Genomic DNA, 14,771 nt, shown 5'->3' with positions numbered 1-14,771 from the left:
GCCCTGCCCCGCCCACTCGGCCTCCCTAGCCCCGCCCCACCCTCGCTCCCAGCCCCGCCCTCGCCCGGCCCCGCCCCCCCGCGCTCCCCCGGCTCGGCCGCGGGGAGCCGGAGAGCCCGGGAAGGGCGGCCCGCGGCGGCCGGGTGCGCGGGCGCCCCGCAGGCAGCCCGGGCCTGGGTGAGCCCTGGTCACGCCCCACCTCTCGCTGGGCGCCGCTCGTGGGCCTGAAGCCTTGCGTGTCCCGCGGGAGCGCCAGGCCCGCCGCCCCCACGGGGCGGAAGCCCAGCTAGACGGAGAGTGAGACCTGGGGCGGGAATGAAAGGAGGAAAGCTTGCGCAGCTGGGCCTGGCTGCCTGGAAAGCACGGGCCTGAAAGAAGGGTTTACTCTTTCTGCCTGTAGATCGTGAAAAAGCTGCCCCACCTGTGCTCTGAGAACTGCCGGGACCCCGTCAGCAGGACCACGGCAAGGGGCTCAGGGCACCTGCCGTGCAACCAGACGGCCGTAAGTTCAAACGCCTTGTGTCTCTGCTGTCCAGTTAAGTTCAGCAGCAAGAATCCGCGTGTTGTCAGCACCCCATCTGTGTTCAGTTGTTAGAATTACATGACGTTGGAGCTTCCTGACCGCTTGAGCCTGGCATCCGTGCTGTCTGAGCCCTGTGTACAATCCCAGTATGGGCACCACGAAAGCGCTGTGAGCCCCTGGTATGCACTAGAACTTAAAATTTATTTGAAGTTTTAATACTTTCCTCATCTCCCTCTTTGGTCACCCGCAGAGGTGCTGGGGTGGGCTTCTCCCAACACAGTGCTCTGGGGACTGATGCCAGGGTTCTCACACGCAGAGCATGCACTCCAGTCCTCTAGGTCATCTCCTGGGCTCAGGTACTTAATTACTACTTACTTCAGGATGCTGTCCAATTATTTATGGTTTTGTTTTGGGGCTGGAGTGATAGCACAGCGGTAGGGCTTTCACCTTTCAATCCATGTTCGATTCCTCCGCCCCTCTCAGAGAGCCGGGCAAGCTACTGAGAGTATCGCACCTGCACGGCAGAGCCTGTCAAGCTACCCGTGACGTATTTGATATGCCAAAAACAGTAACAATGAGAGACGTTACTGGTGCCTGCTCGAACAAATCGATGAGCAACGGGATAACGGTGACAGTGACAGTTTGTTTGGGGGCCATACCCAGCAGTGTTTAGGGCTTACTTGTTGGAATATAGCTCTAAATATCTTAGGCCTGACTTTGGTTTGTCCTTTCTCCCTTGCAATAAAGAGTTTAGGTTTATCTGGTAATAATCTCTAAACATTTTGGGGGGCTGGAGTGATAGTATAGCCGGTAGGGCGTTTGCCTTGCACGAGGCCGACCTGGGTTCAAATCCCAGCATTCCATATGGTCCCCTGAGCACCGCCAGGGGTGATTCCCGAGTGCATGAGCCAGGAGTGACCCCTGTGCATTGCTAGGTGTGACCCAAAAGGAAAAAAAAAAATCTCTAAACATTTTTAGACAACATTGGTATGTCCTGTTCTCCTTGCCACAAGGAGCTTAGGTATATTGGTCACACCCATCAAAGTGCTCCTGAGTTACTCCCATTCCTTTGTCTATCTGTAACCACTTCTCTATGCTCTCTTCCCCAACCAGTTAATCAGCTTTTCCCCCAATCAAACTGTTAATTTGTAAGGTCAGACCTTTCTAGGACACTGAACTTGTATTGTAAGTTAATATTGCCTTTCTCCTCTCCTAGTGTCTCTTGAATAGTTTACTTTAAAGCAATGTCCTTTTTGTATGGACAAAAAAAGACAGTTGTTAATATGCTTTTGTAACATGGGATTTAATTGGCTTCAAATATTATTCACTCCCGGGCATCTGCTTTCTTGACTTAAGCCTCAGCTGCCCTTACTTCCTAGCACCCCCAAAAGCAGGGGCCTGACAAGGGACGGGACGGACCCAGGGCAAGCGGTGAGTTATGTGCTACCCTGGCATCGAGATGGGCCTGGCCAAAGTGCCTAATGCTTAACTATATGTTAAGACCTTGGTCATGGACAAATGCTGTCATGATCCAAATGTAACAATGAGACTAGGGCCCTGCTAGGGATAGGAAAGACTAATCTGGCCTGAGCACTGTAGTCTGAGATGGAGGTGACCCCAGGAGAGCAATTCTATAAGCTTAATGCATCTCTTGCTATGTCCATACAAAATGATTAATATTATGAATGCTTATATGTTAGTTGGACAAGGAGAGGAGAAACACACCCAAGGGATTCCGCTCTTGGGCGGGTGTCCTGCTGAAAGAGAATCTGTCCTAGAAGAAGCATCCCCTGAAGGAAAGAATTTTACCCCTATTGATTGTGACCACACCTATGTGTAAGCCCTAACCCCTCATGCTTGGGGATTTAACTAGGCTGAAAGAGTGGACTGGGGGCCAGTCCCAGAGCCAGATCTGGAGAAGCCAGATGGAGATCCAGATCCAGAGGAGGAGAATGAAGTAGCACGGGGGAGGAAGAAGCAGGAGGAGAATCAGAGGAGAATGGAGATGGGAATGGAATAAACTGCAATTGAGACCAACTAGCCTGGCCCTCGTTCCTTCCTTCGCCTGCCTCATCATCGCCATCCATCTCCCGGGGTGGGGGAAGCGGCTGGAGACTACCAAATGCGGCGGTGGGAAAGATAGAGCGCCGCTGCCCTGTGCCAGGTGTGGTGCCCCCTTCCTTTTTTGTGTGTTTACACACTTACTCTTAGCTCTGCACTCAGGGATCAGTCTTGGAAGGCTCATGGAACAGTATGGGGTGTTGGGGATCAAACCCGCATTGGCCACGTGCATCACAAACACCCTATGCTCTTTAAGGTAGCTTTGGCCTCTGTTGTTCAGTTAAGTTCAGCAACATGAAACCATATACTGGCATCCCTTCTGTGTTCAGTTGTTAGAATTATATGACTTTGGAGCTTCCCTGTGCTACTTCCTGTTGCTCCAAAGGTAATCTCTCCTTTGAATTTATATGTGTATGTATGTGGTATATATATGTCATTTGTCTACACTGATGGGCATGCTTTTTGCATTACAGATTAATTGAACTATATCTTTTGTAGTCTTTGGTGACCTGTATTATTTTCCCCTCTTTATAGGCAGATATAGAATCATTTGTCTCTTGTATAGTTTTGGGCCAGAGGTATAGCTCGAAGAGCTGAATGCATGCTTGCACTTGGGAGGCCTGAATTTCTTCTTTGGCACCACATGGCTCCCTGAGCACAGCCAGGAGTGACTCCTGACCCAGCGAGGAGTAGCCCTTGAGCACTGCTGGGTGTGGCCCCCAAATTAAAAATAACCAAAAAATACAGTGATGTCAATAAGTACATCTAAATCTACTTTTCGGCAATTTAGTATTTGAATTTCTTTATATAAATGGGTTTAAGCATTGGCTATTTCTACAAGGACCCTCTGAATTTTTTTTTTTTTTTTTTTTTTTTTTTTGCTTTTTGGGTCACACCTGGCAATGCACAAGGGTTACTCCTGGCTCTGCACTCAGGAATCACCCCTGGCGGTACTCAGAGGACCATATGGGATATGGGATGCTGGGAATCGAACCTGGGTTGGCCACGTGCAAGGCAAACGCCCTACCCACTGTGCTATCACTCCAGCCCCAGGACACTCTGAATTTGAGCATTTCTTCCAAGAATTTGCATTAGATGCCTTTAGCAAGTCTGGACAGAGATTCCTGCTGCTTCGTTAACAAACAGCCCTAAGTTAAGAGGGTCTTTGCCCCCTGACCCACCAGTGGCAAGAGGTTGAGTATCTACATAATCTCACAATTCCCCCACAACATGGTTCTCATCTCCTAATAACCTTGAGTAGACATAAACTTCAAACTGCAAAATTTGAAGAAAGTTGATCTGGCAATTTTCTTTGGTACAGATAAACAGTCTTTTTGTTTTGGGGGTACACCCAAAGATGCTCAGGAGTTACTCCTGGCTTTGCACTCCAGAATTACTCCTGGTGGAACTCCAGGGACCATATGGGATGCCAGGGATGGAACCCAGGTCAGTAGCATGCAAGGCAACACCCTCCCTACAGTACTACCTCTCCAACCTCAAAGTAAGCATTTTATTTTTGGCTTTTTTGGGTCACACCCAGTGATGTACAAGGGTTACTTCAGGCTCTGCACTCAGGAATCCCTCCTGGCAGTGCTCGGAATACCATATGGAATGTTGGGAATCTAACCCGGGTCGGCTGCAGTGCAAGGCAAACGCCCTACCTGCTGTACTATCACTCCAGCCCCACAATGTAATCATTTTTAAATCACTTTTTTTTGGTGCCCCATCCAGTAGTGCTCAGGGTTTACTCCTGACTCTGTGCTCAGGGATCACTCCTGGTGGGGACTAGGGGACCACCCACATCTGGTATGGGGAATCCAACACAGGCTGGCCATATGTAAGGCAAGCACTCTATCTGCTGTACTATTTCTAGGACCATAAATTAGTTGTCTTGCATTTGAATCAGAGCATCTTTTCTATTTTTATTTTTTATTTTTATATTTTTGCTTTTTGGGTCACATCCAGCGATGCACAGGGGTTACTCTTGGCTCTCTGCTCAGGAATTACTCCTGGCAGTGTTTGGGGGACCATATGGGATGCTGGGGATCGAACCCAGGTCAACCACATGCAAGGCAAACACCCTACCCGCTGTGCTATCGCTCCAGCCCCCAGCATCTTTTCTAAAGGAGCTAGTACAGTAGGTAAGATATCTGTCTTTCATGTGACCAAAACTGTTTCATTCTTCATCACCACATATGGCCTTTTAAGAACTGCAAGCATGACCCCAAACCAAAATCTGTCTATGTCTCTTTCTCTCTCTCTTTCACATACACACACACACACATGCACACACACACACCCACAGACAAACACACACAGACACACACACACAAACACACACACAGACACACACATCCACACAAATGCAGGTTCCTCTGGAAAAGCTATAAGGCTGTCCGGTCACTAGCCACTAGTAAAAGGTAAGCTGAGTTGCTTATTGGTCTCCTCTTCAGATGAACTTGTGAGGTGCTCTGAAGGAGAGGAGCGGGCACCTGCCCGTGCGTGTGCCCTTGCCTGGCCAGAACACTCAGGAGCGCCATCTTAGCCACAGACCTGCTTTGTCCTGCTAGAGAATTCCAGAAAAGGATGGAATTCAGTGCATATGTTGATCATGTTTGCCTTGCATGTGGAAGACCTGGGTTCAATCCCCCACATCCCATATGGTCCCCTGAGCACTGCCAAGAATAATTTCTGAGAGTGCAGAGCTAGGAGTAACCTCTGAGCATCACCGGGTATGACTCAAAAAGAAAAAAAAATCCCTGCAAAAATGGGGAGAAGAGTCTGGGCTGGAGTGATAGCACAGTGTGTAGGGTGTTTGCCCTGCACAAAGCCAACCTGGGTTCGATTCCCAGCATCCCATATGGTCCCCCGAGAACCGCCAGGAGTAATTCCTGAGTGTAGAACCAGGAGTAACCCCTGTGTGTCACCGGGTGTGACCCAAAGAGCCAAAAACAAAAGGGGGGGGAAGAAGATATAATCAGAAACTTCTTCAAAGAAGGAATGCAAATCAAAAAGCATATGAAAAATGCTTTATATCACTAGTTATCAGGGAAATGCAAGTCAAAATAACATGTAATATCACCTCACACTACAGACTGGCACTCATCAATAAGCACAACACCAGTGGTAGTGAGAATGTGAGGAAAAAGGGACCCTCATTCACTGCTGGTGTGAATATCAACTGGTCCAGCCTTTGTGGCAGATAATATGGGTGTTCCTCAAAAGACTAGGAATTGAGCTTCCATATGACCCAGAGATTCCACTCCTGGGAATATGCCCCAAGGGCCCCAAATGTATGAATTAGAACACAAATCAGAAAAGACATCTGCATTCCTATATTCATTGCAGCACTACATACAGTAGCCAAAATATAGAAACAACCCAAATGCTCACAAAGAGATGAATGGATAAAGAAACTATGATACATATACACAACGGAATACTATGCAGCCTTAAGAAAAGATAAAGTCATGCAATTTGCTGCAACATGGATTGATCTGGAGAGTACCACGTTTAGTGAAATCAGCCAGGAGAGGAACTCAAAATGATCTCTCATATGTGGGATATAAAGAAACATCGTAGGAGAGTATCAAATGCCCAGTGGTACTAGATAGGAAGAGCAGGAGAACTGGTCTTCAGTAGGAAGCCTTGGTTCTTGGGCAGGGGTGAGGGGGATAACTTAGGGAAAGGAATACTAGGACAATGGGGGAGGGGGAAAACGGCGACCACAAAGCCAGATTGGAAGTGGGAGAGAAACTGGGGCATCAGTGGAGCACAGTGGGCACTGGTGAAGGGATTGGTGTTGGAACAAGATACATGCTTACCTTGCACATAGTGGACCCGGGTTTAATAGCGGGCACCCCATATGATCCCCTAGATTGCCATGAGTGACCCCCAGCCAAGGGTCAGGTGCAAGCCCTGGGCATTGCCGGATTTAGCCCCAAAAACAAACAAAAAAGGGTCGCTTTTGACAAGAACTGTTTATGCTCAGAAAACGTGATCGCCAAAATGATGACTTGTGGGGAAAATAAATGGGTACAGGAATCACCAGGGTGAGACTTCTTCAGTGGTCACCGCCTATGACTCCAGGGTCCGGGTCCAGCACCTCCACCTGCGGCTACGGGGTCTGCCCCTGGCTTGCTCCCTCTCCCCCTCCCCCGGGCGCTCCTCTCCCTCCCCCGTGCTCTCCTGCCCTTCACGCCCTCCCCACAGTGAAACTCAACCCTGGGGCCTGGGGCGCCAGCGGGCCGGGGAGCGCGCACGCAGCACGGCTCCCGCCCAGGGGTGGGGGGGCGCGGGGGGCACGCGCACTCGGGGCCGACGCGGGCACGCGCGCGCGGGGCTGACGCAGGCACGCACCGCGGGCACGCGCGCGCAGGGCTGACGCAGGCACGCACCGCGGGCGCGCGCGCAGGGCTGACGCAGGCACGCACCGCGGGCGCGCGGGCGCAGAGTCGCGGGCACGCGCACGCCGGCGCGGTCCTCGCCGGGAAGCCGCGCGGCGGGAGGCTCGGATGTTGCGGGAGGTGCGTGCGGGCCGGGCTCGGCATGGGGGTCGGGGCGCGATGGAGCGCCTCGGGGTCGGGCCGAGAGGACGTCTCGGCGGGGACGGCGGCGGGCGCGCGGGGTGCGACCCCCGGCGCCTGGGGTCCGGGCGCAGGGGGGTGGGGTGCGGTCGGAAGGCGCCTCGACTCTCCCCATGAGCGGGAGGGCCCCTGCCCGAGTGTGCGCCCCTCACTGCCCTGCCCGTCCCTCTGCCCCCGCCGCGCCCCTCTGCCTTGCCCGCGCCCCCTCTGCCCCCGCTGCCCCCGCCCCTGCCCCGCTGCCCCCGCTACCCCAGCCCCAGCGCGCGCCCCTCTGCCCCCGCTGCCCCAGTCCCAGCCCGCGCCCCTCTGCCCCAGCCCCAGCGCGCGCCCCCCTGCCCCCGCTGCCCCAGTCCCAGCCCGCGCCCCTCTGCCCCCGCTGCCCCAGCCCCAGCCCGCGCCCCTCTGCCCCCGCTGCCCCAGTCCCAGCCCGCGCCCCTCTGCCCCAGCCCCAGCCCGCGCCCCTCTGCCCCCTCTGCCCCAGTCCCAGCCCGCGCCCCTCTGCCCCCTCTGCCCCCGCTACCCCAGCCCCAGCGCGCGCCCCTCTGCCCCCGCTGCCCCAGTCCCAGCCCGCGCCCCTCTGCCCCAGCCCCAGCCCGCGCCCCTCTGCCCCCGCTGCCCCAGTCCCAGCCCGCGCCCCTCTGCCCCCTCTGCCCCCGCTACCCCAGCCCCAGCGCGCGCCCCTCTGCCCCCGCTACCCCAGTCCCAGCCCGCGCCCCTCTGCCCCAGCCCCAGCGCGCGCCCCTCTGCCCCCGCTGCCCCAGTCCCAGCCCGCGCCCCTCTGCCCCAGCCCCAGCGCGCGCCCCTCTGCCCCCGCTGCCCCAGTCCCAGCCCGCGCCCCTCTGCCCTTGCCAGCGCCCGGTCTGGGGCCATGAGAACCCCCTCCCCGCAGCCCCCCGCCCCACCGTGTCGCCCCTTCTCCCCCCGCAGACCCCCGACCGGCCCCACCATGTCGTACATGCTTCCGCACTTGCACAATGGCTGGCAGGTGGACCAGGCCATCCTGTCGGAGGAGGACCGGGTGGTCGTCATCCGCTTTGGGCACGACTGGGACCCCACGTGCATGAAGATGGACGAGGTCCTGTACAGCATCGCCGAGAAGGTGGGTCCGTGCTGGAGGGTCAAGGGCTCCAGCGACCCCAGGCCGGCGCCCCCCTCCTGATACCTCTCCCTAATCGGGGTGCGGGTGTGTGTGTGGGGGGAGGGCCCTGTAATTACTCCGTTTAAGAGGACTTTCCTTTGGGAGACGGTGGTCTGAGCCCTGTCCCGTGGTTGGTTCTTGCCTCGTGGAGGTCACTTGACTTTCGCCTTACGGTGATGGAAGTGCAGGAAGCAGTAGGAGACTGGTCAGTTCTGCTCTCCTGATTTCTGTTATCAGCACTCTGGATTTTCTCTGCCGTTTGTAACAGTAAAGGTGCATTTGTATGGGGCTCTTCTATGACCAAAACTCAATTCTGTTTCAGGGACTTTCCTCATTTAGGATAAGTTTGATTTAGGGCTTTTGTAATTAAAGCAATGGGGCCAAAAAGCAAGTGTATTGGGGCATTAACAAAATACCTCGCAGACTTTCAGAGATCATTGGAGAGACGAATTATTTAATTTATTTTTTGGTTTTGGTTTGGGGGCCACACCTGGCAGAGGTTAGGGGTTACTCCTGGCTCTGCACTCAGGAATCACTCCTGGTGGCTCAGGGACAGCAATTTGGGATGAGGGATGTCGAACTGTATTGAACCAACTGCGTACAAGGCAAGTGCCCTGCCTGCCTTACCATCACTCGACGAGTCATTTAGCACAAAGTAAAAATAATGGGAACATTGCCACATCTCTTTCTTCACAGAAGGGGACTTTAATAGAGCCTGGGTAGAGTAATGCCTTTGAGTAAGTGCCGACCGAGGGTGTCGTTTCCTTGTGTCTCAGAAAGAACACGGTGGCCTGGTGCACCCTCCTCTCGGGCATGGGCGAGAGGCCGCTGGGCCTCAGGGCCAGCTCCTCCCTTCAGGCCTCCCTGGGACTCCGGGCTTTGGGACCTAAGCTGTAATGGCTTGTTTAACTTTGGATCCCCAGAGTGTTGAGTCTGCGGTGCGGAGTAAGGTGGGGAGGAGCCGCTTGCCTGGCACATTGCAGACCTGGGTTCTGGCCTCGGTGTCCAGTATGGTCCCCTGAGCATTGCCAGGTGTGTCCCAACATTCCTACCCTTCCCAACCCCCACCAAAAAAAGATCCCAGGGGCCGGAGCAATAGCACAGTGGGTAGGGCGTTTGCCTTGCACGCGGCCGACCCGGGTTCTATCCTCGGCATCCCATATGGTCCCTGAGCACCGCCAGGAGTAATTCCTGAGTGCAGAGCCAGGAGTAACCTCTGTGCATTGCCGTTGTGACCCAAAAAGCAAAAAAAAAAAAAAAAAAAAAAGATCCCAGGGAATTATTTTTTCTTTTCTTTTTCTTTTTTGGTCGCTGGGCCACGCTCAGTAAGCTTAGGGCTTACTCCTGGCTCTTCGCTCAGGGACATTATGTAGTGCTGGGATTGAACTGGGCGGGTGGCGGGCAAGCAGGTGCCTCACATACTGTTCCCTCACTCTGTGCTGGGGATTCTTACAGGGGCCGGGGCACACCCTGGTGCTCAGGGCACCCCCAGGTCTGCAAGAGGGACCATGTGGTGTGGGGAATGGAACTGGGTTGGCTGTGTCTCCAACTCCATTCCTGGACATTCTGATGTGGCTTTTAGAGCCCCACCTTGAGGTTAGGGTCAAAGAAAACTGGGGAGACTCACTGGGGACTTGGGAGAGCAGCCCCGTGCCCAGTGCTCAGGGTGGGTGTGAGCAGGCTCTGCCTTCTGGCACTGGGGGGGGGCTGGCACTGTTGGCGCTCAGGGACATCGTCTGCACAGACTGGGAATTTCTCAGGATACACGTTCTGGATTCTGCCTTGCACTATACGCTCCAGGTAACAGCCAGGTCCTGCTGCCCTCAGGAAGGCTGGGATGGCTAGAGCGGTGAGGGTCCTTTGGGAAAATTCAGAAAATTCAGCAGGTTTAGCTAGGAGACATTTTATTTGTTAACATAAGTCTTTAGGGACCTTCAGTGGTTCTCTAAGCCTGTGTGCTCTTTGGGGACTGAATCACTGTCACTAGTGGGTTTTGTTTTATAGTGAATCCATTAATAGTTGGGCTTACTTTGCATAGTTTTCTGTGGTCTTCCAGTCTTTTTGTACAAAATTTGGAATTCTTTAAAAATTAACTTTTTAGTGTTACAGTTACTCAAAATGTGAGCTTGAGATGACTTATTGAGATGACTTCTTAGTATAAAGTCACAATATGGGGGGTGGGAAGAAACCGGGGACGCCAGTGCTGGGAAATGACACTGGTGGAGGGATGGGTGTTGGAACGTTGTATGCCTGAAACCCAATCATGAACAACTTTGCAATGCTCTATCTCATGTTGATTCAGTTGGAAAAAAAAAGAGAAGAACCACCAAGTCACAATATGTACTTAGGATTCCGGAAACCTTGGGGTGGGGGGTGATGCTCAACAGGAGTTTTTCACGTCTAGAGTGAAGGAACTTTATCTAAAGATCTTTCTCTGCAGAAATGGCAGGTAATAGGGGAGCTCTCGTCTGTCACAGTCGGGCAGCCCGGCCGTGATGCTGGGCCTGGTTGTGCTCATGCCTGCAGTGTGAGGTCCCACCTGCTCTTCGCGTCCTGCAGCTCAGCTCGACCTGTCTCTTCAGATTTCACTCGGGCCCCAGGTTGGCAACGTAGTGCCACCACCCCAGTGACACCTCCAGGCTGTTTTTCTATTTTGTTTACACTTGACTATCCCTATCATTGTACAGCTTGTTATGGGTAAGAATGAGTAGGATGTTTAGTGGTAGTCTTTTTTTTTTTGGGGGGGGGGAGGGTTGTGTTTTGTTTTGTTTTTTGTTTTTGTTTTTGGGTCACACCGGCCGATGCTCAGGGCTAACTCCTGGCTCTGAATCATGAATCATTCCTGGTGGGGCTCGGAGGACCCTGTAGGATGCTGCGGATTGAATCTGGGTTGGCTGTGTGCAAGGCAAACACCCTCCCCACCGTGCTATCGCTCTGGCCCCAATCCTTGTTTCTAAATCAGATTTTTAGCTTTACCATTGCTGTCTGACACTTCAGAATTTCAGGAGACTACTCACACCTCTCCATGACTCCCCACACATGCTGTCCAGTCCCAGTGTCCCCGTCAGTCGCCCCGTCCTGCTCTGCCCAGGCCCAGTATCCCCGTCAGTCGCCCCGTCCTGCTCGGCCCAGGCCCAGTGTCCCCGTCAGTCGCCCCGTCCTGCTCGGCCCAGGCCCAGTGTCCCTGTCAGTCACCCTGTCCTGCTCTGTCCAGTCCCAGTGTCCCCGTCAGTCACCATGTCCTGCTCTGTCCAGTCCCAGTGTCCCCGTCAGTCACCATGTCCTGCTCTGCCCAGGCCCAGTGTCCCCGTCAGTCACCCCATCCTGCTCTGCCCGGGCCCAGTGTCCCCGTCAGTCGCCCTGTCCTGCTCTGCCCGGGCCCAGTGTCCCCGTCAGTCGCCCCGTCCTGCTCTGAGCAGTCCCAGTGTCCCCGTCAGTCACCCTGTCCTGCTCTGAGCAGGCCCAGTGTCCCCGTCAGTCACCCTGTCCTGCTCTGAGCAGGCCCAGTGTCCCCGTCAGTCGCCCCGTCCTGCTCTGCCTGGGCCCAGTGTCCCCGTCAGTCACCATGTCCTGCTCTGCCTGGGCCCAGTGTCCCCGTCAGTCACCCCTCCTCCTCTAGAAGCCACCAGACTATTCACAGATTGAAGAGTCATTTCTGTTACGTCTTGTAGTTCCCTTGCGTTGGTTATTTATGTTCCATTGAAGAGAAACCATTGGTAGTTATTTTTACTTCTTTACGTTTCGCAGCACAGTCACCTCACACTCACATTTCATACATGTTTTTGTGAAAGACATGGATTTATCTTCTGTGGCCACACAGCCTTCTGCCAAGTCTGCAGTGTGTTCCTGTCAAAGGGGTGTGTGTGTGTGTGTGTGTGTGTGTGTGTGTGTGTGTGTGTGTGTGTGTGTGTGTGTGTGTGTGTGTGTGTGTGTGTGTGTGTGTGTGTGTAAAAGCACAGAGCCGCGAGATAGCTCGGAGGACTGGGCGGGTGCTCTGCTTGTTGAGCCAGCCCCTTCCTGGGAGCGACTCAAGCACCGATGCAGGTCTAGACCCCCAAGGCACTCCCTACCCCTGTGTATGGCTTGAAGACTGACCCTCAAAGCTCAGGAGTTTTTAAGGGGCAGTGGTTTCACCAAGGGTCACATGTGCTGGTAAGATTGTTAGCCTTTTCTTTGTTCTTTTGTCTGTGAGGGAGAGCAGACTCTGGGGACGTACTCTGCTCCGTCCCTGGCCCCCAGACAGAGACCTTACAGACCTGATGGGAATGATGTTAGTTTGGTTTCTGTTTTATTTTGACGGACCATACCCCGTGGTGCTTGAGGGACTGTGGAGCTGGTCATGGAGCCCAAATTCTTGAACTTGGCCTGCTGTGCTCTGGCACTGGAGCTGCATGCCTGGTCTCCGTATCGCCCTCCCACAGAAGCTGAACCAGCAGGAGCACTGATCGTACAGCAAGGAGGGCACTTGCCTTGCACATGGTCAACCGAGGTTCAGTGTCTGCCGTCCCGTGTGGTTCCCCGAGCACTGCCAGGAGTGTTTCCTGAGTGCAGAAGCCACTAGAAACCCCTGAGGAGCATTGCTGAGCATGGCACAAACACTGGAAGAAAAAAAATGTTGGACCAGTAGAATGCTTGTGTTTGCTGTGTATTTATGTCTCTGGGTGTACTTCCTGTAGCTGTCCGCATGGGGTCGGGCTTCTTGAGCAGGGCTTGAGTAACTGTACGCTCATTTCACTGCTGGTAGTGAGGTACCTGTTGTACAGCCCGTCCTGACGAAGAGTTCATGGGGGCATAGCCGCTGCCATAACTGTCCTCTCAGAACATTCTCAGGTGTCACTTGTGAGTAGAGCTGATCAGGGACATCGATAGTTTTAAGAACTGTTTGCCATGCAGTTCTCATGACTTTGAAATGAATTGTCTGAAAATGCAAAAATTAATGTGTCAGAAGCACCATTTCTGGGCGGGTGAGGTAGTACAGTGGGTAATGTGTTTGCCTGGCACACGGCTGACCAGATTTGATCCCCGAGCCTGCCAGGGGTGATTCCAGAGTGCAGAGCAGTGGTCTAAGACTGCTGGACTGACCCCAAGCCCAGAAACACACGATGCCAGTTGTTTGAGAAGGTTCCTGCCCGCTCTGTGCAAGCCCCGCCCCGTCCCCCCCACCCCCAGTCAGAAAGTGCAGTAGTAGCCCAGGTGCAGCTAGGGGGCGCTTTATGCTTATGTTTTAAAAAGTTGATTTCCAAGGGCTGGAGCAATAGCACAGCGTATAGGGCGTTTGCCTTGCACTCAGCCAACCCGGGTTTGATTCCCACCATCCCATATGGTCCCCTGAGCACCGCTAGGGGTGATTCCTGAGTGCAGAGCCAGGAGTAACCCCAGTGCATCGCCAGGTGTGACCCAAAAAGCAAAAATTAAAAAAGTTGATTTCCAGGGGGTGTCTTGTGATCCCCACATCCCCTCCCACCATAAACAGGGGGCAGTGGATCAGATAAGTTTGGGAACCTCTGGTACCTACAAAGGAATGCTGTATTGGGGCCGGAGCACTGGTAAGCAGGTAAGGCACCTGCGTTGCATGCAGCCGACCCAGGTTTGATCCCTGGCATCCCATGTGGTCCTCTGAGCACCACCAGGAGTAATTCCTGAGCACAGAGCCAGGAGTAACCCCTGAGCATTGCTGGTTGTGCCCAAAACAAAACAAAAAGTGCATGTATGAAAGACAGTGTGATGGGGCTAGAGAGAGAAGAGGAGGGAGAGAGAGAGAAAGGTGAAATTTGTATGGGCTTCTAATTCTGTCTTTGGGCCCCATCAGTGGTGCTGGGGGACCCTGTAGTGCCCGCATTGAGCCCCTGCTCCTGCTTTTACATTAACTCTGACCCTGGTTCTATATAGAAAAAATCCTGATCAGTGTTCATTTATGTTTGCTGCAAGGGTAGTAGGTGAATGTTGTTTCAGATAGGAGACTGACACAAGTAAGCTTGAAGCCCACTTTACTTTTTTAAATTAATTTTTATTAAAAACACCATGATTGGGGCTGGAGCAATAGCATAGCGGGTAGGGCGTTTGCCTTGAACGCGGCCGACCCGGGTTTGATTCCCAGCATCCCATATGGTCTTCCAGCCACTGCCAGGAGTAATTCCTGAGTGCGTGAGCCAGGAGTAACCCCTGTGCATCGCTGGGTGTGACCCAAAAAGCAAAAAAAAAAAAAAAAAAAAACCACCATGATTTACAAAGTTGTTCATTACACAGTTGTTTTGAGGATTTAGTGTTCCAACACCACCAGTGTGACCTTCCCTCCACCAATATCCCCAGTTTCCCTCCCAGTCCCAATCTGCCCCTTCAGCACTTAAAAAGTTTACTTTATATTGCTTATTCCAATAAAGCTCTTAAAAGCGGCAACTAGAATGATTGAAAAATAGATCAGTAAAGGCCAATTAGTGATTACTGTATGAATTTGACCTATAAT

General features: G+C 53.3%; 1 protein-coding gene across 5 annotated transcripts in view; it reads left to right on the top strand.

The window, feature by feature from the left end:
* TXNL4A (thioredoxin like 4A) overlaps positions 1–14,771 on the top strand; it is a 42,210-nt gene that overhangs the window by 17,310 nt on the left and 10,129 nt on the right. Inside the window, exons 2-3 of one of the 5 annotated variants that reach the window (XM_055125986.1) lie at positions 401–502; positions 8,098–8,269. In XM_055125986.1, the coding sequence (XP_054981961.1) occupies positions 8,117–8,269 (153 nt within the window). In that variant the 5' untranslated portion in view covers positions 401–502; positions 8,098–8,116. Of the gene's footprint in view, positions 1–86; positions 178–400; positions 503–6,976; positions 7,111–8,097; positions 8,270–14,771 lie in introns of those variants that run through there. The other 4 variants (XM_055125989.1, XM_055125985.1, XM_055125987.1 and 1 more) reach the window with 4 other exon arrangements.

This window comes from Sorex araneus, chromosome 2 (assembly GCF_027595985.1).
Source record: "Sorex araneus isolate mSorAra2 chromosome 2, mSorAra2.pri, whole genome shotgun sequence".
NCBI classification, from domain to species: domain Eukaryota; kingdom Metazoa; phylum Chordata; class Mammalia; order Eulipotyphla; family Soricidae; genus Sorex; species Sorex araneus.
Note: the sequence above shows the minus strand (reverse complement) of the source record. Positions and strands in the feature narration are given on the sequence as shown.